The sequence below is a fragment of the Motacilla alba genome, chromosome 3, assembly GCF_015832195.1.
Source record: "Motacilla alba alba isolate MOTALB_02 chromosome 3, Motacilla_alba_V1.0_pri, whole genome shotgun sequence".
In the NCBI taxonomy this organism is placed as follows: Eukaryota; Metazoa; Chordata; class Aves; order Passeriformes; family Motacillidae; genus Motacilla; species Motacilla alba.
Window position 1 is genome coordinate 74,610,939 of NC_052018.1, and position 24,024 is coordinate 74,634,962.

The 24,024-nt window shown below is 39.7% G+C and overlaps 1 protein-coding gene across 8 annotated transcripts in view; it reads left to right on the forward strand.

Moving 5' to 3' along the window:
* Positions 1 to 24,024, forward strand: part of RPS6KA2 (ribosomal protein S6 kinase A2) — a 275,673-nt gene that overhangs the window by 248,316 nt on the left and 3,333 nt on the right. For all 8 annotated transcript variants that reach the window (XM_038133585.1, XM_038133590.1, XM_038133584.1 and 5 more), the window contains 6 exons: positions 13,212 to 13,301; positions 14,777 to 14,935; positions 16,095 to 16,256; positions 20,145 to 20,221; positions 22,720 to 22,837; positions 23,799 to 23,936. In XM_038133585.1, the coding sequence (XP_037989513.1) occupies positions 13,212 to 13,301; positions 14,777 to 14,935; positions 16,095 to 16,256; positions 20,145 to 20,221; positions 22,720 to 22,837; positions 23,799 to 23,936 (744 nt within the window). The remainder of the gene's footprint in view (positions 1 to 13,211; positions 13,302 to 14,776; positions 14,936 to 16,094; positions 16,257 to 20,144; positions 20,222 to 22,719; positions 22,838 to 23,798; positions 23,937 to 24,024) is intronic.

The window sequence follows — 24,024 nt, forward strand, 5'->3', positions numbered from 1 at the left end:
AGTCACCTCAGCCCCAGAGGCCAGGGAGCTGTTAAGATGAAGGAAGAACTTCAGTAGAACTATTTTGGAAGGCCATGCTTGGAGAACTGTCATCATTCTATTCAGTGCTATTGAATGAACAGCATGCAGCCATTGCAGAGGACAGTACAGACCAGTGGCAAGTGGTTGTGAGATAGCAGCTCAGAGGAAGAGTTTCAAATGTGCACTTTTCTTTAAGGAAAAGTTTTGCAGTGAAAACACTCATATGGTTAGAAAAGTACTTCATGGTTTTGCTCTGGTACCAGAAAGGGACAAGATTAGAATATAACGCGGAACTTGAAAAGACAGGGGAAGTTAGGTCAGATCCTTTCACTTCTGTAGCATCTCACGGGAACAGATTGCAGTACATAGAGAAGAGTATTTATCAAACTTGCAGTGAATGAGGTGATCTAGCCAACTGCCAGTATACTTTTACTGTTTAAAAATTTTAGAAAAGAGATGTAAATTTTGCTAATAAATGAGATTGTGTCTTTGCAATTAAATGAGATGATGAGAGCTTAAGGAAGTGATCCAAACTGCAGTTCATGAGATAAAGGACCTCCAGATAGTCAATGGAATAATATTAAACATTTTATTCAGTCTTATTTTCCACTACTAGATTGATGGCAATGCAGTATCTGTGAAAATCCATGAAACTTTTCATGTTTCCTCATGATGACCACAAAAATCTGGAAACCACTATTAACCTACAATCTGTTGATGTCACTGTTCAAACAATGGTTGATTTTTCTAGGCTATACCACAATTAGGATCATGGACTTACCAGCAGATCTGTGGGCTTGCATATGGATATGCTACTATTTTTATTTCTAATAAATCAAAAACATCAGAGCTTTTCAGTTCCCAGGTCATTTATCAACAAATGGCATTATGGTATAGTAGGTGTGGGTTCTATATAATTTAAATACATCCATGATTAATAAAATGTGTACTAAATTTAAGTAATAACTTTAATATTTCATTTATATCAAGTATTGTGGACAGATTTATCAGTGTAATACAGCCAGTGTGAAACCAAAGCAGAAAAACCTCATCCCCTGAAGATGTCTGAGTGCCCAAATCTGACAGGGTCCAGCATGCTCAGCCGGCTGGGTATTTGGGGTACCTCAGAGGATCCAGAACAGAGCCAAGGCATGGAGGCACTCAAAGCTCCAGCAGAGTTCAGCACTATGATTGCTAGGTTTATGCTCTTTTCCATTTTTATTAATATTTCCTCTTTTTACCTCCTTCTTCCTCCACTTCTTACAACTCTTTACTTGTCGTGTAAATACATCTTGATTTTGACTGCCAGTGTAGGCAACATGTGCAGCATCTCAGTTTCTGACACAGTGTGAGTCAAATGTGTAGCACAGATTTGGGGTTGGAGACAGTTGGTGGGTTTCTGTTTGTTCTGTCTTTCCAGCACATTTAGTGCTGTCTCTTTGGTTATTACTCCTACCAATATATTAATTTTACTTTTCTTTCAATTTTATTGTAATTTCATAATACAATTATATCATTTTGTTGTCAGAGCAGCTTGCTTTCAAAAAAATTGCACAATGCCACCCATTTCAAGTAATTAGATAGCACAGGAGTTGCAACTGATATTATCATAATTATATATTAGTCTCTTTCGACATGCATCCTTTAACTCTCTCTTTAAAAATCACTGTAATTAGGCTCTTTTCATTTCTGTTAGTAAGTATAATTTTCTCAGTGTTCTCTAGTACGGAATATTCAGAGGGAAAAGTGTCTGCAGTGATAGTTCGTATGATAGGCAGCAGCCCCATTTGCCTTGCACCACCTCATTAAAAGCTCCCTCTTTCAGAGGAACTGCCAACACCTCAGAGAACATCATCCTGTCTCTCTCAGGGGAGGCTGGTGATAGGGGGGGAGTTAAGGAAATTACATGGTGGCATCACTGCGGGTAGACACACACCATGTCACTGTGTAAATAAAGAATCCTTCCATGGAGCCTGCCACTCACCTTGTTTGCTATTGTTCCATGGTGTCTTACTGAGACAGGAGATTACCTAGCCAGAGTAACTTGAGTCAGAGCCAGAAAAGGAAAACCTTTCCTAAACCAGAAGCAGAACATATTTAATAAAATGCAAAACACTTCATCCCTTTTCCTTTTGCTGGCCATCTGCTGTTAATTGGGGGGAGGGGGGAATGGATCTTGTAAAGGTAATTAGATGTCTAGCAGTGCAAAAATGGTGTTTGCTGGTGTTGTAAAGCATTTGAACAGATCTGGAATTTCACTATTTTCAGAGTTGATTGAGATTAGGCATGTGTCTCACTGAGGAGCTTTTGGAATTTCCCCCAGACACCTCTCTGCACCTGTAGGCAGCTGTACTGCCTCTGTAAATCCAATCATGGAGTCTGCTGAAGAAGAGAATTTTCTTGTAACCTATTCCCTCTTCTTCCATGTCATCTGTAAAAATGAAATGCTAATAATAAACTCTAAAGCTATTTTAGACATGCCCTTGGGCTTCTAAGTGCAATATTTCAGAATTCAGACATAGCTCCACTTCTGAGAGCATTTTACTACCCTGAAAGAGAAAACCCTGTAGACAGTCAGATTTCCTGCAAATTGAGTCTACCCTGAAACTAGTAACCACCTATCTAGGTCAGTGCAGGTAGATGTTGGTTTAGCAAGTCCATGTGTCATATTCTACTTGCACGTACATACTCTGAGGAGCTTTTAAAATTTTACTTATAACTTTTTTCCGTCTCATTCCCAAATGAAAAAAGTAAAAAAGTAAGGATTTATTCATTCTTCTGAATCACAGAATATTCTGAGGTAGATGTTTAATAATACTCTGGTAGAAAGAAGAGAGATGGGAAAAAAAGAGTGTTTCTCCTCTGATGGACTTCTACTGTGTTTAAGATTCTTCTGCTATAATATTGATCATCTTGACTACAGCAGGCCTAATGATTTTTAATAGCAAAGAGAACTGGCTTTGTCAGTTGTAGTTACATACTTCATATAGGTATAAATGTAATGATGAGGTCAGAAGCAAAGGAAAATAAGATCAAAGTATTATGTCACATCAATATCTATAGAAAATAAGTTAATTAAGTAAAAGAATGATGCTAGAGGAGCTGGTAGGGGTTTCTGTGGGTGGAAGAAAGTTTAAATGGAAGCCTAAACAGATTAAGAGCTCTTGTTTGGAGTTCAGCATATTTGGTGAATCAGATTTTTCAAAATCTTCTAGAGATGTGATGCAATTAGCATATTCTGAATGTTTTTCTTGTCTTAAAACTATTGCACAGCTTTCAAGCTTGGAGCACTACTGAAGCTTTCAAGCTGGTTTTTTGGATGTGCTTTCTACTAATGCCAGATTAGGTTAGAGAAGGACTTCATTTCATCTCTCTGTTTCTAAAGGTTTGTCTGTTCAGATTGACTCCTGACCCCCAGCAGAGATTACTGGTGTATTATAGCCCGGTAGAAATTTCTGCTGCTGAGCCATTTCTACCCCCAATACTGCCTCCAATATTGCAGAGGTAGGTGGTTTGGATGCCCAATTCAACACCTTGATGTCAACTGCCTTTTTGTCCAGAATATCCAGCTGGTTAAGTCTTGTGGGTTTTCAGTCCCTCCATGCTGTTAGAGGCAAGGCAAAAAACTAGGTTGTCCCGAAAACAGGATATAGATTTTCTCTCCTTTGAAGAAGAAAAATACAGTAAAGATAGTCCCAATTGACAAGTCCAATTCTGAGATGCCAATATTACAGTGGAATTTGGATCTTGAAACACATGAGAATCTCATGATTTTTCCCTATCTCTGTAATGTACTAACCAACTGTTTGGCTCCAGATGTTCCACAGTTGTGAGCAAAGCCAAAGTTTGAAGTCTGTGTCTGCCACTGGGATACAAGTTAGTTTCTACTAGAGTCTGAGTGAATCTTACAGCTCATGTATAATTCTGGCAGCTGCAAAGCACATCTATCTAGCATTTTTTGGTGTGTGCAGACTGGAGAGAAGGTGCATTTTAATTAGCTACAAAAATTTGATACCAGCAGAGAAGTAGTGTCAGCATGCTATCAATAAATAGAAGTCAGGAGAGCTAGTGTTAGCAGGCCTGTGTAATCAAATTGGTTGTATATGTCATTTATTTGCTAATGACAGTGAGTGACATAGTCACCAAAACCCATTTAAATTCCATAGTTTTTTCATCATTTCCTTAAGCTTCATTTCCCCCTTCCATTAATGTTCATGATCTTAGTTTGGTTGTTTCTAGGTGGTTGGTGTGAGTAGATAAAATTGCACACTGATCTGAAGGCAGGAGGTATTTAGTAGCTCTACATTTTCTCCTTAGCCTATAGTATGGTTAGGTCAGGAGTTTAGTACTGAATGCAGTAAAGAAAATAGGAATCTTACTTAATGAAATAAGAATAAAAAAAAAAAAGTAAAGAAAATCAGTCCAAACATCTTTAAATCTCCTTGAAAGTTAAGGTGTCTGTTGATCCAGAGAGATTTGCTTAAAATTGTCTCTTCATAACCATAAAAAGTAACTAAAGTGAAACAGACAGTGGAAATTTCAGGGAAGGCTTTGTATCTATTTTTGTCTGTTTGGGAGGTACTTAGTGTCTGGCAGAAAATGGATAAATATATCAGTATTTAAATAGGAAGGTCAATGGAAAGTTTGTTGGATGACCTCACATTTCTTGGCCCTGAGTCTGCCAGCTTGTCAAACCAGCAGGTAATCAACCACTGCTCCCCCTCAACCTTGCCCCCCTCTGCCTGCACCAGAACATGGTACAGAGGTCAGGGTCAGTCTGCAGGTCAGAGCCACTGGTAATGCATCCCTTTTCAATTGAGCAGAAGTTACCTGCTGCTGGAGCAGAGCACTGTCAGGACTCTGCCAAAGAGAGGATGGGCTGCATGGGCATGGATCAGATGCTGAGGTCCTGTCTCAGTTCTTGTTCAGTCCCTAGCAATGCAGACCCCCCTCGACTTTGCTGGGTGGCTGTCACAGTCAGGTTTTTGTGGGTAAGAGCAGGTCTCTGTCACATCTCACACTTGGGGAAAAAATGGCACCAAGAGGAATATAGCGTCATGTAAAATGACCTCATTATAAAGTTTGTTAGTCAAGTGAAGGGAAATAAGAGTGCCAGCTTAGTGCTTCCAGAAGCCTCTAACTGTCTTTGCTCTTCCTCAAGATGGTTTATCAAATTATCTATGAAAAGCATATATTTTTGCCTCTGCAAGATCATACTAATGATACCTATAGATACTTTCCAATATTTTATTGAGAAAGTGTTTCTGACTGCAGTCTAGCCAAAAATTTTCCTTACTATTTGCTTTCCTTCCCTGAATATGTAATGCAGCTATTCAGTGTTCTCAAATAATTTGTAGGAAGGAAATAGAAATATTTCAGTATCAGCATCAGACAAGTATTTCATAAATATGTTGCTAGTGTAGTTACAGCTTTATTAATAAAATTCATATGCAGACCTGTAGATTTCTATCTTATTTACATGCTTGCGTATAAATGAGTTTTTCTTGTAGTACCTGAGTAGGAATACTAAACCCTGTGAGATCATGTGCTCTTTTGATATCTGTGGTTTAAGACAGGATATAAATAAATTAGAGAAAATCTATAGCAGAAAATATGCAAGAATTAGAAGGCAAGCTCTATGAAGAGAGCTACAAATATGTGTGATGTAAGACAGACAAGAGCTCAGTGGGATGCGATCAAAATCTATAAATATCTCTAAGGTGATATAAATGATGGATGACAACCATTTGGCTGCTAAAGACAGCAAGGCAAGACAGAATGTCTTGGAGCTAAAAAAGGGAGCTGCAGGGAAAAAAAGTCTGATTGTGAGAGCAGTTGGTAAAGCAAACTCTTCAAGGAAATGACCGAGACGTCTTCCCTTTCACATGCCAAGCAGTTGGATTTGTCAAAGTAGTGGAAATCTAGCCTTACAAAATGCAGGGTCAGAGGTACAAGACCCCTTCTTACCTTGATAAACTACATAAAACATTTCCCAGGTTTTCCCACTAAATTTTGTTTATAAAGCTGGGCATCAGGAAATAATGTGGCCCAGACACTCAGGAAAAAGATGGCTTTGAGTGTCTGAAGCAAACTCAACCTTTTTAGAAGTGGGGCACCAAATTCAGTAGCCTACAGGGTGCCACTTAGGAGATACAGGCTTTAGAGCAGATTTAAGCACAAATCTTTGTCCTTCTTTGAATTGGCACAGGGAGAGCTGTTTGCTATAGTGCTCTGCAAAGAAACCAGCATTAATAGCCCTAATAAGGGCTAGTTGCCATACTATGAGTGATTGCAGACAGCATGGAGGGTGTCCTCTAGATGTGATGGAAAATTATTTACAGTAAAATGGATGAAGTAGCAAAGGATGATAGATTATTGTTGTCTATGAGGATCTTGCAATCTGATCTCTGAGAGTATTTTTAAAGGCTTTCTTGATTTTCCCTTTTCAAAAACTTAATCAAAGGGCCTGACTTCCACCCTGGACCAGGGTCGTTCCATACACTCACCATAACAGGAGGCAACATAATGATGTCCTCATTTTTTAAGACTTGGGTTTTACAGAATACCTGCAAAGCTTCATTGGGTCTCACTTTTCTGTTGTTTTGAGTGTGTTCAGATAGGAGTTGGACTCAATGATCCTGATGGGTCTCTTCCAACACAGCATATTCTGTGATTCTGTGCTTTCTGCCAGATAGTCTCCCCTCAGAAGTCAGTTCTCCAAGGAGACACTGCTTGAATAGCTGCAGCTACAGCTTCAGAAAGGCTAGGCCAGCACAGAGTGCTGGGCTCTGCTGGAAGGATGTGGGAGAAGGCAGGGCAGAGAGGCAGGAGTGGCTTGAGCATTTCTACAAGTAGCCAGCTTGTTTCTAGCAGCAAGAGCCTTTGCTGACTTTTGGGGTAAATGGGGTCGAAGCATTGCTTAAATTCATAACAAAATAATCAGAGAGGACAGGTAGAAATACAGAAATGTGTGCAGGCCACCTTTTAATCTCAGCTTCAAAGCAAATCTTAAATGTGTAGTGGTTGTACATCTCTGGTTTAAGGATTCCTGCAGCCTCCTTCCCATTTTGCCACAAAGCTCTTAGTGTCTCTTTCATTGGCGTGGCTGAACCTCCGAAGAATGTGAGAATATGATATTTCTCTGCTAACTAGATTTTTTCTGAGACCTAGGATCAGGCAGCAGTTTTTCTACAGCTTAATAATATCATGTTTCTCTTCACTAATTTGCTTGCCAAATACCTAAAGTATTTTGGACAGAATTCAGTCCTTTGTGTCTCTGTTTCTCTTTTGGGGCCATTCAAACTACGTTTCTTGCATTTGTCTTCCATACTGATGTAATAATTTTTCCCCTTTATAACTTCTGAGTATGATTCACTGGTTTCCATCTCTGAAGCTTTCTGTAGAAGGTGAGAGCAGTATTGTAGTTATTTTGTGGACTGAAAACTCATCAGTCTGATGCGAGGCTGTGTGCTGAGCAGAGCAGACTGAAACCCAGTGCAAAGCCTTTCCCACCAATCTATTCTGCTTCCAGAACTGAAGATTTCTCCCTAAAATGAGCTTTTCTGTTTCACGGGTGCTGTTGAAATAAATTTGTTAATGTTTCTGTTCTGCTTAGAAATGTGTGCTACCCTATAAGTGCTAATTAACAAGAGCAGTTAATTAACAGTTCCAGCTGACAGCTTAGAAGTGCTAAGTCAGCAAATGGTGTCAGCAAGTGGGCATGCTCTGCGTACAGAAATGTTTAATGTCTCACCTGCACAGTTTGATCAGATGGGCAGTCCTTATTTCAGAAAAGTATTGCTAATTAGGCCTGTTTCTTCTTAATAGTAATTTTTTAGTCACTATTTTCCTGAAAGATTTAAGCATGGATAGAGGGAATGAATTTCTGAAGCTAATCAAAACTAATAGCACAGCAAATAGTCCCTCAGAAACTATTAGGCTTGGAAAAGTTCTCCTTGGAGACCTCTTAAATTTAAAATTATACCATGTTCTTTTAAATAATATTAGCCTTTCCTCAGTGATTTTCATCCAGCTTGAGTTATTTGACATCAAAAAAGAAACCAAATTAAAACAGATGCTTGGCATGAATAGACCTTATTTTTAGAAGGAAATATTACTGAAATGGAAACCTGTACATTTTCCAGCAGCACAGAACTGCAGAACTTTCTCTCTGTGACACTTTCATTGGAATTAGTATTGTAGATGAAACTGTCCAGGTTAAAGTTTGTGTGCTGTCACGCCTCCTTTTTTCAGAAGAGAAGCAAATCCCACCTATAGTCAGTTCCGCTAGTGGTGCCCTGAATTTTCAAATACATCACAGTGTAGATACAATGTGCAAAGGGACACAAAATTAATTCTCCTTTTGCTCATCCCTCCCTTCCCAGAAAAGGAAAGGATTTTTACAGAGACTATCACATCACACCATGTAAGGAATCTGTTCTTTAAGGAGATTAACCTATGCTTACTCTCCAAACAGATTATAGAAAAAACCTGTGTATAACAGAAAAAAAAAGCAGCTTTAAAAAGCATATGAAACTCTCTTTCTCCTCCATGCTTTTTTCACAAAGCCATTCAAAGTTCCCTAGTGCTGGTCAAAAGGAGCTTTACATCATCCCTCTGCCTAAATGCACAGGCAGCAGGTCTGGCTGTACAAGGTATGAGAATGCCGAAGTGTCTGCCCTGCCTTCTGCTGGACTTGGTGTTGCTGCAGCTGGAGCAGCAGACTGGGGCTGTACTGGCAGCTCAGCTGCCCCAGTTCACACTCTATCTCAATTTCAGCTGCCAGGGAAGGTCACCTGGGGCAGTTGAAGACAAGGCGGATTAAAAGATCATTTAACTGTTTGGTCATTAAAGATGCACAAGGTCCTTTCTCCCCAGCCCAGAAAGACCCAACAGAGCAGTTTCCTTGTTGCTAGCTCGACCACAGCCTGGCCAGAGCCTCATCCTTTCTCCTCAGGCTCATATCACTGCTCTTCCCATCAGTGTATCTCATGTTTCTTTTCTGTCCTTTTTCTCATTCTCCTGTTTCTCTCTCACCTTTTCTTTTAGGCTGTTCATTTTCCAGACAGCAAAGGCAGTTACACTGTCTCCTCCCACCTCTTACCTTTTTCCAATCTCACAACTGTAGTGATGGAGAGCTCCACGTGAGAAACACAGCCATTCTCCATTCTTCTCATGCACAGTCATTCAGGTTAATTTCGGTGCTGGAGAAGGCAATCTCTATTAGCAGGGCTGGTTCACTGAAAGTGGATTAGGGAGTGCTCACACATACAGTTTCTTTGGCAGGGCTGTAAGGGCTGTAAGTCCCAGCTGGTGGGTGGTATCGAACAGCTGAAGGCTCCAACATCTGCTGATGGCATAACTAGGTCCAGAAGAAGAGATTTATCTACACAGTTGGAAGCATGCAAATACCTTCACAAAAAGACAGCAAGCAAATATATCTTCTGTCTATTTAGCTGCTGTGCCAATTTCAGCAAGGCTTTACCCACACAGAACTTTATTGATACTCTTTTTTATACTCATTAGTCTGCTCTGGCAAGCTTGAATCCATTGAAAACCCATTAGTAAAGGAGAATTAGATTATTTTTTCCATGCAGAAGATTTGTAGAAGAACTTGTAAAAACTGGACAGGTGCATTAGTTGGGATTTTGAAAATATTCTGTCCTGCTCCTTTCTTCCTTTATAGAGAAAGTGTTCAGTATTGTCCTTTAAAGGAGCTTGACTAATTTTAAAATATCATGATGTTATTACCCTAAATCCCATTGAGGAAAGAAAGTGTACCTTTTCCTTTCAGTTAGTTACATAAATGTGATAGTTAAAGAACAAACAAATCCCCTGTCAGAACAAAGGACACTATTGACTTTGCTGAGCCCATTTTACTCTGAAATTCTTTCATACACTGTTTGACACAGACAAGTTTCGGAGCAATCCCTGGGTGTCCAATGCACAGAAAAAAAGTCTATTTTCTTTATGGTTCAGTTTCTTTCTCTTCTGAAGGACAGTGGATGACTCTTGTGTGTCTCAGCTCTTATGAGCCAAGGTACAGTACAGCTCATTTTCCGTCTTCACTTAAGTTACTTCTACATTATGGTGGCTGTTTGAGTTGGTCTTCTTCACCATATATCTAAAGAGAGAAATAGAAAAATAGCATCAAGACATATTACTCAAATTCTCAGGACTGGTAGCTGAGATCTTCCCTTCATTCTGTAATAGAGAGTGTTTATAAGTATATTTTAGTTGAATTCAAATAAAAATGAAAGAAAAGCCATCATTGCTTGCACAGGAAGAGCTGCAGGAGATTCATGGGCTCTCCCAAAGAGGAACAGAGAAGAGTCTGTATTCATTCAAAATACAGTGTCTCAGAGGAAACAGGGACCAGGGTGGCAAATGTTTTTTTTACCACATAAAATTCTGGGTGGACTTAACAGCACACCAAAAAACTCTCTGGAAGTGTTGTAAATCACTGCATAGACTTCCCAAGGAAACGGTGATGTCACCATCTCTGGAGGCATTTAAGAGACATGTAAATAAGGCACTTTGGTTTTGTGATGGACTTGGCAATGCTGGGTTGATTGCTGGACTTGCTGATCTCAGAAGATCTTTCACGAAGTCTATGATTTTGTGAAAAGGAAGATCAGGAGAACTGAGTTTCACAGTGGAGCTGGGGAGCATATTTAATGGACTGCTGTGGCCATTGCAACATACAAATAAAGAAACTGCATACTGCAGCCAGTCTGAGCTGCGCAGGGATTTCTGATGAAGTTGCAGCAGACAACTCCTCTGCCTCTTTAGGAGTCATGGGCCAAGTGTAAGTCACAGGCACACTGAAGAGAGGCACTGGCAGGGTGACAGTCTTTTGCTGTGGAGGAGAAAAATGGTTCTGGTCTGTCCAATTAGACTGCCCAGGGAATGAGAGGAATTTTGCGGGTCCCTTCACAGCTCTGAAGATGATTTGTGGTGTGGTTTGGGGCAGTTTGTCCATGTAATCAGTGTATTGCAGGTTGTGCACACATTAAAATATAAAGTGTGCATATTTAGTGTGACTGTCTTGCAATTTGTATTTACATTGCATATTGTGAATTAGAAGCATTAAATGTCATCTGCTGCTTTTGTTACTACATCAGTAGCAGAGTGCTTCGGGTTATGTTGGTTTTAGTTTTGTCAATAGCTGAGGCTATTTTTGGTTTGAATTTTTTTTAGGCCATATATATGCATTTATAGTCCTGCATTATTAATAGCCGCCTAAAATTTTCCACAGCTCTGGATATTTGCTTTCACAAGGAACTGCAACAGAAAAGGAATCTGGAATATATAGCTTGCTACAGCAGCACAGTGATAGTGGTCCTTCACACTGGTGGTAATACTTGCCACAGTAGGTTCTGCTGGTTTGTACAAGGCAGGCAGATGCTAACAGGGGCATATGTGAGTTACTCCAGTAACTTGACAAGAGGTTTGTCGGTGTAGCCAAGGAAGTGGCCCTGAAGATCTTCTTGTATGTTAGCCTTACTGGTTGAGTGGGACACGTTCAGTCACTGTGGCTGTGCTCACATGGAGCCAGTCGATCGGGGCCTCGTTGGCTTCTTGATAGTGTCTCAACTAAACTGGGAGAACAACAGCCGGAATTCTTATTTCATTCACCTATTCTTGAGGTTTTTCTTTATTTATTCAACTGTGGACAGCAGCCATTTACCTGCATCAGCTGCCTGTTGCACTTTCATTTATCACACTTCTATTAATTCAGAATCAAATCACTGATATGGCCTCAGAGGCATACCTGAGCCATGGACAATTACTGACCATCATTATCACTACACATATGTACCAGTCATGATGACTATGAAACCTCTGGTTTATATTCAGTTATGCATTATTATGGCTAATGCATAAGATTCTACTTGTGTACTTGAATTTGTAGCACCATAAATAAACCATGAAAATGCATATATTTTATAAAAAAAAGCAGGCAGGAATTTATCCTCATTAGCAAAAGAGGTTTTCAAAAAGCTGGTTTTTCCCTACTAACATCATAATTTAAAATTTGTGCTCTGTGCCTAGCTCTTGGAGAGAGCTAACCACATTTAAGTTTGGAAGCCTTGAAATCCAAGGCAATAGTGGAAATTATTTTCTGAAAATGCCACCCATTCCACTTTGGTAAACCTGTTATTCAAAAGTACTGCTTTTGTTTTCTAGCAATGAGAAATAGAGACAAAATAGTGTACTCCTAATGAGTTTCTAGTAGAATGAGTCTTTCACCATCTTCCTGTGCAGTTACTTTTGAGATTCCAAAATGCAGAGATTTCCCTTAAGATTACTTTTTGTTCCATATTTATCATTTAAATCTGCAAAGTGAGAAACATCAAGCAGTGCTCTCAACTGGACAAATTACTAAAGCTCTTTGCCTGACATGGCAAATATAGGTACCAGAATCACTGAGGAGAAGTCAGTGCTCTCCTGATAGCTGGCTTTTCATGCAGTGATGCTCTCTAAGCAGCAGGTCTCATGTTTTTCTAAGATCTGTTGCTACAAAACTAAAAATTTTGCACATCTTACTATATTTTCTCATAAGGCAAAAGACACTGACTACATAGAAGTGATCTATGAAGCAGATTTCTTTCCAGTTTAGGAATGGGTAGAGAGTTTGGTTACATGGCCAAATACTATGTCTGATCACTCTATTGTTCACTAGAACAGCTTGGCCCATAGAGCCAAATGATTACCAATAGTTTCTCCCCTGACAGTAAATGTCCATACATTTTCATTTCTTACAAATACATATGAGAATTAATTTCTATTAATTTATCAGCATATATACAAGCATATGCCAATATTATGATTATATCTTTTTTTTCTGTCAAAGAGGTGATTTTAAAACTATGATTATTTTAAAACTCTCAAGGTTGTTCGATTTCTAAATGACATGTCTTGTAACTGCCATTATTTATGGGTAAACAGAATGGTAGGCATCAAGAAGAGGGCCTACACCTCCAGAATCTGAACTAATTATTGCTCCATCTGGCTTTGGCAGGCAGTCAGCATGGCTGTCATTTGCACATGGTTTGAGCTGTCCTCTCGTAGAATAATGATTAATAGAATAATTTTGAATAGTAATTTGTTTAAACTGTAGGAATTGGTTGGTTTGTGCTTAGTGCTGCTAACTGGTATTTGACTACACTGTACTTCATTTATTCCAGATAATTGATAAGAGCAAGAGAGACCCCTCTGAAGAAATTGAGATACTCTTGCGATACGGACAACATCCAAACATCATTACTCTTAAAGATGTGAGTAGTCTTTGAGCACTTCAGCATGAAATGATTTTCACCTTCTAGTGACGCTCACTTATCAGTCCATGTCTTGAAAATTCTTCAGTTGAAGGTCTGAGCTAAAACCAGACCCATTGAAATCAAGGAGAAAAACATGACTTAGCAAATTACCGGGTAGTGTTTGGAAAGACTGGTCAGGTTATGTATTCTCCAGTTAGTGTCCAACAAACCATAAATAAAACCAAAGGGACACAATGCTGGAGAATGAAAAATGGATTTGGGTTTGCAGCACTATTTAAAAGAGGATCTCTCTAGCTGGGGGTTTTGGGGCACTGCTGAATACACACAGCAGTGCGGCTGGGCAGGGGGATGATCTTTCTCAAGCAGCAGCCATTCCTGTGCAGCCTGTGCTGTCTGCTTTGCTGGGAAGAGGAGAGCTCACAGAGTCACTAGGACTTCCCTCCAGAGTGTTTTAATGCCAGGGACTATTTGCCTTCTACTCCAGCAGCCATTAAGGTATTTTTCTTCAGCATTTCGCATGAAAAAATAATCCTTCACTATGCTTAAATGAAGTAATGGCCTTTAGTCAGAGGTGTTTTACTTCAGCTGCCTGAAGTCTCACCTAATATTGTCCACACCATGTCAAATTCAGAGTTTACAGAACAAAATCCTGCTTGTGGCAGTGGCCAGTACATTATGGTCTAGACCTTAGAGAAGTATATAAGTATCTCCTAATCACATGCCCTCAGGAAAGTCTCACCTAATTCCTAAGTGTTAAAGTGTATCTAAAAAATCTGTGCAAAATAAGTTTTTATATTCCTTTCCAAAAACATTTAGCATTGATGATTATAACACTGCCTGTTGTTGCAGTCCAGATAAAGGATGATGACATGAAAATGGTTATCCTCCAATTTAAATGATAAAATGTCTTTTACCAACTGCCATTGACACTGGATGTAAATATGTCTTGCAGCTGATATCAACAATATATTCACCAGAATTGCAAATATAAACAATATAATGTCATTAGATGCAAGTGTTGGCCAACATTATAATACAGCTCTTTAGCTGATCATGAGTCAAAGGGAAATACTGATATTTGAAATGGCAAATATTACCCTGTGGAAGTGGAAAGAGAGAACACTACTGAGAAGAATGCTTGGGTGAGAGCCAGCAGACATTTGAAGCTGTGTGGAGTAGCGCTGTTTTTAACAGCTGAGCCTGCTCTGTTGACATGATAGAAAACCAGGAAAGCTACATTTCTCTGTGGACAAATCAGCAAGCTGCTACAGACACCAGAATAAAGTAGTGATTTAAGTCATTTTATAAAGTTTTCTTTTTAGTTATTGAGTGTAAAGAGCCCATTTCCCACACATTTGCTCTTATTTTCTTCTTGCAACTTCACACATGAACAAGCCAACATTGTGGTTAAAGGAACAACTTTTGCCAAGGCGATGGGTCCAAGACATGGATTTATTGTGTTGCTGTTGCAGGTCTATGATGATGGGAAGTTCGTGTACCTGGTGATGGAGCTGATGCGGGGAGGTGAGCTGCTGGACCGCATCCTTCGGCAGAAGTGTTTCTCAGAGCGGGAGGCCAGCGCTGTGCTGTGCACCATCACCAGGACTGTGGACTACCTACACTCTCAGGGTGTAAGCCTTGCTTTTTTGGCTTAGCTGCATCAACCTTCTTAAAATTCAACATTTTGAAATCGCAAATAGTTGTGATTTTGCTTCTCTGAAATGTAAATATGTTTTCCGACCCCTAAAAAAAAGTACCTCCATATTTATAGTTACATTTGGTTTGTGAAATAGGGTCATTGGCTTTTTATCCATTTTCAACTGAACTGAAGTATGTCAAAGTAGTATTTTCCTTCCCACACTACAGTGATTTTCAAGTTCATGTACTTTCTTAAGATATCAGTTGTTGACTTTTTATCACATTCATTATTGCAGGATCTGAACTTTTAGCAACACTTCAGATAGGATAGCTGAATCAGCAGACAGGTAGAAAATCAAATGCTCAGCTCTCCAAATGAAGTGACAGTTTGAGCAGCTGATGGGAAAGACTTCTGACATGCTGTTAAAATCTGACTTTTAAGTCTAAGCTCTTCTATACAACAGTTTGGAAATCTCTCCTTTTCTGCATTTCAGGGACAAGCAGTTTGGATAACTAGTCAAATATTTACTGCTTTTCCTGTTTCATGGTTAAAACAAACTGTGTTTTGTGCTTTGACTTCTATGCTTTCATGGTAATTTTTTAGTCTGACTATACCAAATAAAGGCTGTTTTCCTGCCACTGAAATTCAGCATGTCTGGTAAAACACATAGTCACATGAAATTGTGTGAATACATTTTGAAATTAAGAAAGAAATTAATCCCTTCTTTCAGGTGTGAGCCACTCACATGGACAACCACAAGAAGACCCTTATGCACTTTCCTCCCATGATGTGATTTATTCTTTACCTTTCAGACGAGTATTCAGGGCCATCAAGCTCCAGGAGATTCTGCCACCAAGATGTTTGTACAGAAGCCCACTTTGGCCACCCTCAGGAAGTTGTCTCCTCTTAAAACAGCAGCTCCATCTCAATACACCCGCAGGGGCTGTCAAGCATTTTGTCTCTCATTTTAACAGATTTTCATTTTTTTTCCCTTCATTTTTCCAAGGCTTTTAAGTAACTTTTTTTCCAAAACTGAAATATTTTCAGCATAAGCTCTTGACCTACCTCAACCAGCAGACCAGAAATGGCAGCCAAGCCCCAGTGCTCCCTGACCTCCTCTTCTCACTTGTTTCTCGCTGTTCTTTCTTAAGGTCGTGCACCGAGATCTCAAGCCAAGTAATATCCTCTACATGGATGAGTCAGGAAACCCAGACTCTATCAGGATCTGTGACTTTGGGTTTGCCAAACAACTCAGAGCGGAGAACGGGCTGCTCATGACTCCCTGCTACACAGCCAACTTTGTCGCTCCTGAGGTAGGATCACATTTCAAAGCCTGGAGTAGTGTGTCCTAGGAAGCAGTCCTTCCTCCCTTGCTGCCTTTATGAGAGCAGTAAGGCAGAAACCAGGCTACTGGCACTTGCACAGCCTCTATTACCATAACTTTCCTATTCCTGGTCCTGTCACAGCACTTGTTTTTCTCCAGACAGAAGCTGGCGTCTATCTTGGACTGGTGCACACAATGCTTTGGCTCATTTCTGGGATAAATATCTTTTTTTCTCTAGCTGCGTCTGATCAGCCTGCTTTTCCTCTAGTGCACTGCATCAGAACAGGATTAAGGCTTAAGAGGGAAATCTTGGTGTCAGGTTGCCCAGAGACATTGTGGAGTCACCTTCTCTGGAGATATCCAAAAGCCATCTGGACACAATCCTGAGTGTACTAGTGCTTGAGCAGGGAGGTTGAAATATATGACCCTTCCAACCTTAACCGTTCCATGATTCTGTGATGAAACTGAAAAGAAAAATCCTTGCACAAAATCCTTACTATGCTGAAATCAGTGAAAGCTTTATTGATGACTTCACTGAGCTAAAGCAACGTCTCTTCTCTTGGGCTTTCCTAGTACCAATTCACCCCTGTTCTGGGGGATGTAGGAAATGCTTTCTCATTTTTAGAGACAGGAAAGTGGAGGAAGACCAAACAGCTTGTCCCAAGCACAGCGAGAGGTGGCTCTGCATCACTGGCAAGTGCTGTTCCTTTCATGCAGCCCTGCGGGAGTGGGCGTGGGTCAGATGGCTGTTTCATGGCTTGGGCTCTTTGCTGTATTTGACCCATGAGATATTTGTAACTGCTTCCTCATAATGAAGGAGTAAGAAGTTAATTTCTTGGGTAATTACCAATTTCTTGGAGGAATGAAAATCAAAAATTTTAGTACTTGCAGTACACTGCTGCAAATGTGTGTCTTCCTTTGCTTGTTTTGGTCCTTATAAGAAAAACAAGAAACTACTGTCTTTCAATACTTCATCTGTTCTCTACTATCAAATACCCGTGTCTCTCAGTTGGAATCATCCAGCAGTCTTTTTTCTCCCTAAGTTTTCTCTTTCTCCCATACACTGTTCATCTGTGACTGGGAAGAAAAAAATAGAATGATCTTTCTGTACAGGATCCTTTCATGATACCAAAAGTTACAGGAATCATAGCCTTCCAGCATCAGAATTTGTTATATAGAGACCATTGCCAGGGCAGTATAAATTCAAAACAGATTTTCTTCATCAAAAAAAACCCCTTCCATTGCCAAGATAGATTGGTTTGGGGTTTTTATTGACGTTTGGTTAGGCTTCCATTTTAGAAATGGGAATGAGCTGTTTAAAATTATCAAAGTAGATTGAAAAAGTTGTGTGGCACTACAGCCATTCAATTTCTAAACCACAAAAAAAAAAAAAAAAAAGATGTTTGCAAGATTTGAAGCACTCAGATTTCCTCCAAGGTACAAGATGCTTAAAATAGGTGTAGCTATTTTTCATGATGGGCTCTTCTCTTTTCATTATCAGACTCTTCTGATTTGAACTGAAAGCAGAAATCACACTCCCAGACATTCGTGATGAGTAAGACAGGTCCTGCTAATGCAGGAGACATTGAAGATTAATTGAAACATTACCAGAACTGGCAGAGAGCTTACATAAAGCCTTAAGTGCTTTTATGTTTTACCTGTGATATAATGCTGCCCTCCAGCCTAGATTTGACTTTCAGGTTCCCTGTCTGAGTTCGACTGCAACGTCTGTCATGTGCCCATGAAACTAATTAATGTGGCAGAAAATCAGCTGAGGTGCTGACAAAGAGGGCGGTGACTGGAGAAGGAGGACATGTTTGCCCGCTTGGATCTCCTTTATTTTGGAAACAGTTAATTTGGGGTTTAGGTGATAGCAAGAGCAAAGATGAAAGCTATCTGAAAGAGGCACGCTGCCACCTAGTGCGAGTCGTGCTGCATGCGAGGAGGAAGGAGCCAAGCTGTTGTACTGCTGATGCAGTAGGGTGCTTCTGGATAAAGTAAAAATATTTTATTGTGAAGGTTTCCTACAGAATTTGTGAAGAATTACTGCTTTGTGATTTGAAATGATGAGGTTCTTTATTTGCTTTTGTACCCATTTGAATCCCTGCTTGTTACAACTGAGAAAAACCTCCATTTGAAACACTGTTAACCCAGTAAGTCAAAGACAACAGAAATAGAAGAGGTTGGACAAATATCTGAGCCATTCTCAGAACTGGATGAACCCAGAGTATTATTATCTCCAGGATACCTGTTATCCCCACAATGTCCTGCTATGGTGTGGCACTAAGAACCTGTTTCTGCCTCTATTTCAAATCCCACTAAGTTTTGGAAGTGACTTTATCATTTTGGGGTTGTGTAACCACTTGCTTATTAACTCTATCCACTAAGTATCATCACTGCCTCGTTTTTCTCCCATTTACCTTGGACTTGATTGTCCTTGGTTATTGGAGGAAAACAGAGAAGAAATTGTAATTGTTCAAAATGCAATGAGAATGGCCACAGCAAAAGATAAATGTTGGGTATTCAGTCTCACAGGTGAAGCAAAATACAGTTGAGTTGGTTAAATAGCAAAGAAGTTTGTCCCATAAAAACTAACATTAATAGAGGGGGAATGAATGCAGGAACGAAAGGAATAGAAATAAGTAAATCAGCCAGAAAGCCTGCATCTTATGTGCAGAAGAGAGAAGCAGAAACACAATTTTACCAGCTTTGTCAACAGGAGGAACAGCAGCTTTTTCTCTGGTTTTGTTGCTGTGGGAGTTTTTTTGGCTTGTTGGGATTTTTTTTCCAGGTAGCAAATGTTCACTCAGCAGCATACCTGGCAGATGGTTGCTTTGCTACTCATCATTTATAAAATCTGTCGAGGCAACATTTTCTCAAACTGTTTTTCCTTAGCAGAATTTGGTCTTTTCTGTGATAGACGTCAGATACTTAAATCACTCCTGGGTAATAAGGCTGCAGGTCAGAGAAAGACTTGCTGAATTTGTACATTCCTTTTTCATGTGCTTTGCAAAAAGATGTATCTACCGGTCCATCTAAAGAGGACAAAACTCCTTGTGTGTCAGAACTGAATAAACAAAGGGTAATTTGCTTTTATGGGAAGATGTGGAGGTGGTCCCTGAGCTTAGTTACTAACTTCAATTTCACTTGGACCTGCACTGACTCTGTAGGCATTTCTTCTAGTGTGCACTAGCCCAAATGAAATCTGGACTGTACCCTTACTGCTACACCTTGCCCTCCTGTATCAGTATTGAACCTACTGGTCAGATCTCTGCTGACTAACATGGGTCTTGTTTGCCCCGTGGAAAAAGGGGGTGAAGTTTTAACCTGCTGTTTACTCCAGTCTAAATGTGCCCACTTTTCTTTATACAGAAGAGAAGCCTTTTAGCATGCATCTTCATTAGTCTGACATTATATATGCTTCAGTGTGCATCCATTTGCTGTATCAAATCCAAACTGAGCTCAGTTGGAATACTTATCACTGTCATTTAGCTCTATGAAGCATCCACAGAGTTGTTGGTAACTTTTATGTTAGGAGGATATGTTTTGAAGTATTAATGGGCTTTTTTTTAATGAAACATTTTAAAGCAGTGAAGTATTGTTCTGCTTTGCTGCGTGTTGGATGGTCAGAGGAGCTCCCAGACTCCTCAGCTCCACCAAACTGCGTTCATCTCTCACACTGTGAAGGGGAAAGATGTGCTGAGTTTAACCAGCTCATTTCAGCTTGCCTTGCTCCATAGCACTACCTGTTCAAGGCAGATACACAGCTAAGTCCTAGGAATGTCAGCAGACACAACCACTGCATTTTGTAGATCAGAAGCTAAAAATTCAGGAATGCAGACTGACCTATTTTCATCTCTCTCTTTCCTTCCCACAGGTCCTGAAACGCCAAGGTTATGATGCAGCCTGTGACATTTGGAGCTTGGGGATCCTGCTGTACACCATGTTGGCAGGGTAAGTGACGAGATTCTCCTGGAGCAGCAGTCTCCAGTGGGCTCAGCACTGATTAAGCCTGAAAGGAGTCACAGACAGGGATTCTGGCCTCCTTGAGAGGTGTGTTCAGTTGTATAAAGCAAGAAAATAGATGTCAAGACTTAAAATTAGAGTAAGTTCTCTAGAATGCATAAATATCTTTGACACTTGACAGATTGTTTAGGTTTTTAACAGAAAGTGCCTGTATGCACTGAGACTTAGACTCCTGAAGGGTTCACTCATAACTTCAGCAGTGGGAAAGTTTTCCATTAGGATTGGTGTATAGGAGTATGAAGAGCCTCATCATGTTCACTTAATCCATGGAAGAATGTTAATTCATTCTATTGATACATGTATTCTCTTCAGCTTCATTATTTTTCTTTTTTTACTGTTATTGAAGTGTCTGAGCACCTTTAAAAGCTAAAATAAAACCCCACCAAACATAGTTTTCAGATGCTGTTTGAAAAACAGGATTCAGAAAGTAAACTTAGAGATAAACTAGCAAGAATAGCAACAGGCAGCATAAACTTTGGAGAGGTACTTTGCAAAAATACCCATAACCAATATTTTGGCTAAAATGAAATATTAACACAAGAAGATCCAGAGAAAGACACAGATTGAAATAAGCAGTGAAGGACAGGAATAAGATGTGCTGGGATGATTGGGAAACAAAGTGTGCAAACCCAATCTAGAGTTACCAGGCTTTGAATTTCATTTCTAAGACATATATGTGCATATTTAGCACACCTAAGCACAGCTTGCAGCTTTTCAGTGACCTCTCTAAACTGTTTAATCTGCCTCATGATCATTCAGCTGGGACAAGAAGATTGGAATAATTCCTAGGTTTTATATAGAAAACAAAGACTTAGACTCTGACTTTCTGTTATTCTGTTATTTGTGGATTGTAGAAAAGGTGCCAGGGGGTCTCTATCTCATCTGTTTTATTCGTGACTACACATGTGTTCAAGGTCAGCTGAAATATATCAAGACTTTGTGGGGAAGTCTCCCAGTCTGCTGGATCTCCAAGAACCTATTTCTATTTGGCTGATGCCTATGGCTGCTACACAGCAGGAATTAGTAAAATAAAATTAACAGATTACCCACTCTTACATTTGTTTGGTTGATTATATTCAAAATGCTTCTTTACTGAATATGAAGAAAAAAATTCCAAATATATTTGAATCAGAAATACAAATAGCTCAACTTAGTGGATATTCAGTTTACTGACAGGTGCCAGTAACTTGCATCTCTCTTTTTCTGCACACCAGAGAAAATAATTGTAACACAATCAGTTGAGAAATACTTTTTAGGTGCCACCACTGCATTTATGAATGGTCTTGTTCTTCCTCACTAGAGGAGATTAGTAGGAACTGACAAGTATTTACATCCAGGACTTCTTTCTCCTCCTATAATCACTATGAGCAGAGAGGGCTCAGACACCCAGGACTAGAGCACCAGCTAATGATGATGTTAATGGAGCTACTGACAGACCTCAGAGTTTTTGCCAGTCCTTAACTCTTGCTGCATCCCTCCTGATACCTATAGATTGGAATAACATCACATATCTCTTTGGGCTGAACTGCTGTGAAGACTGAAATGTTTTTGAAAATGAGAAAATACTTCATGAGGAATTGAATTTGCTACCAGAAGCCAGATGGGATAGGAAGCTGTGGCCAAACCAACTGTTTAACAATCTAAAAACTGCTCTGGCAAGTTTGAAGAAAAGACAGATTGAATGAAAAATATAAAAATTCAAAATACCTACTTCTTCTAAACCTACAACTGTTCAGGATTGAAAGAGTGAAATTCAGCCTGGTAGATATTAGTTAGCTGCAAAAACCTTATCTCTTGTCACTTTCTGAGGATGAAAAGTGTACCCTCTGCATGTGACACTGGTGTTGACACAAGCTGGATGCTTGTAACAAGTAATTTCTGACTGGCTGGACAAGGAAATAACCTATTGCAGGTAATTTCTTTTGCCCAACCGACTTCCACATTATGATTAACAAAGCATTGCAAAACAGATTAGAAAGCTCTTTTTTATTTTCCTTTTTTCTGTTTCAGATTGTATTTCTTCTGCTTTTTAATTTTTGTCCTTTCTTGCTGTTACCAAGGTACTGGTATTGGCAATAAAGGTGTTGGCAATAAAGCAGAGTTAAATCAAGAGGTAAACACCTGACAATTTTTATGAAGAGTATTTCATTCCTAAAAAGTTATAACAGAACAAAAATTTAAAAAACAATTAAGGAATCTGTCTTTTCCTCTACAGGTCAATATGAGGAACCACCAGCCTGTATAGTTTGAGTGAAAATGAAGCAGCAGTAATGAAGCAGTGGTACATGCATGGAACTAAACTCCTGTTGTAATCATTGGCAGTTAATACTAGAACCTAGAAATCATGTCCTTGCAAATTACATAGGTTTTTTGGTTGTTTTGGGTTGTTTTTTTTCTCTCTCTCAATTTTTTTTTTTCCCCCATAGATTCACTCCTTTTGCAAATGGACCAGATGACACCCCAGAGGAGATTCTGGCCAGGATTGGCAGTGGCAAATATGCTCTTACAGGAGGAAACTGGGATTCAGTATCTGATACTGCAAAGGTCAGTGAACCCTTTCTCAGATTGTCTCTCAAGATTTAAATACCACAGAACTCTTTATTTTGGTGCAACTGCACTTCTAAAAGAATTATAGGTTTGTCAATGCCACAGGTGTATAGTCTATGCATGAATCACCTTTTTTCTTCTCAGCTAACCAGGAGCAGGCAGTTTTAATTCCTGTACAGATCACAGTTTAGGCTGCCCATCTATCACAAAGAAGGAAAACCCTGAGGGAAAAAACTCATCTGGTGGTGAAATCTTTAGGCATGAAGGTGTGCACTAGTCTGTGAGGCAGGTAGATGGACAGGAAAGTTGCAAGCTTCCAGTTGCCCAGCATTAATAAGAAGCTTTGACAGGCTTTAAAGATTCTTGCAGGAGATTTCATTTTTAGAAACTGTTAGTACCCAATGAAAGAACATTGATACTTTCCACCACAAAACTGCAAGCAATCCTAGTAACATATTAATCTTGCTACCAGCACCTATGAGCCTCACAGTGAATTTTTTTATCAGCTGTCCAGTTTTGAAATTAAAATGTTTAGATGTTGTAGAACTAACCTAATTGAACTTCAGTTACCTGAGTGTTGAGTTTCTCTTCTAAGTTTCTCTTGTAAGCATGCCTTGAGGTCAGTGAGGAGATGCCTCCAGATGGCATCCTCTCCCTAGATGTTTATCACTCGTACAAGATCACCAGTAATTACCAGTTATCAATAAGATTAATGCCCTCCACATAATGTTTTGACTGGACTATTAGCTGAGAGTTGAACATTAGACTTGAAAATTTGAAGATAAGACCTGACATAAAGCCTCTCTAAAGTCCGTCACTCTCTCCATTGGACTTGCTAATGATGACACTGCCAGAAACAAAACAGATGACACTGCCACTGAACAGAAAGATCTTAGTAAAACCTGCAGAGCCATTGATTACTTTCTCCCTTGTACTGCTTTCTTCCTTTTCAACCCAGGACATTGTGTCTAAGATGCTTCATGTAGATCCTCATCAGCGCCTAACAGCAGTCCAAGTCCTGAGACATCCATGGATAGTGAACAGGGAGTACCTGTCTCAAAACCAACTCAGCAGGCAGGATGTTCACCTGGTTAAGGTAACTCCTGTGCCCTTCCCTCATCCTTGCTTGCAGAATGAGCTGTTATTTGTGTAAATAGTCTGAATAGTGTTAAAGGAGTTGAGAA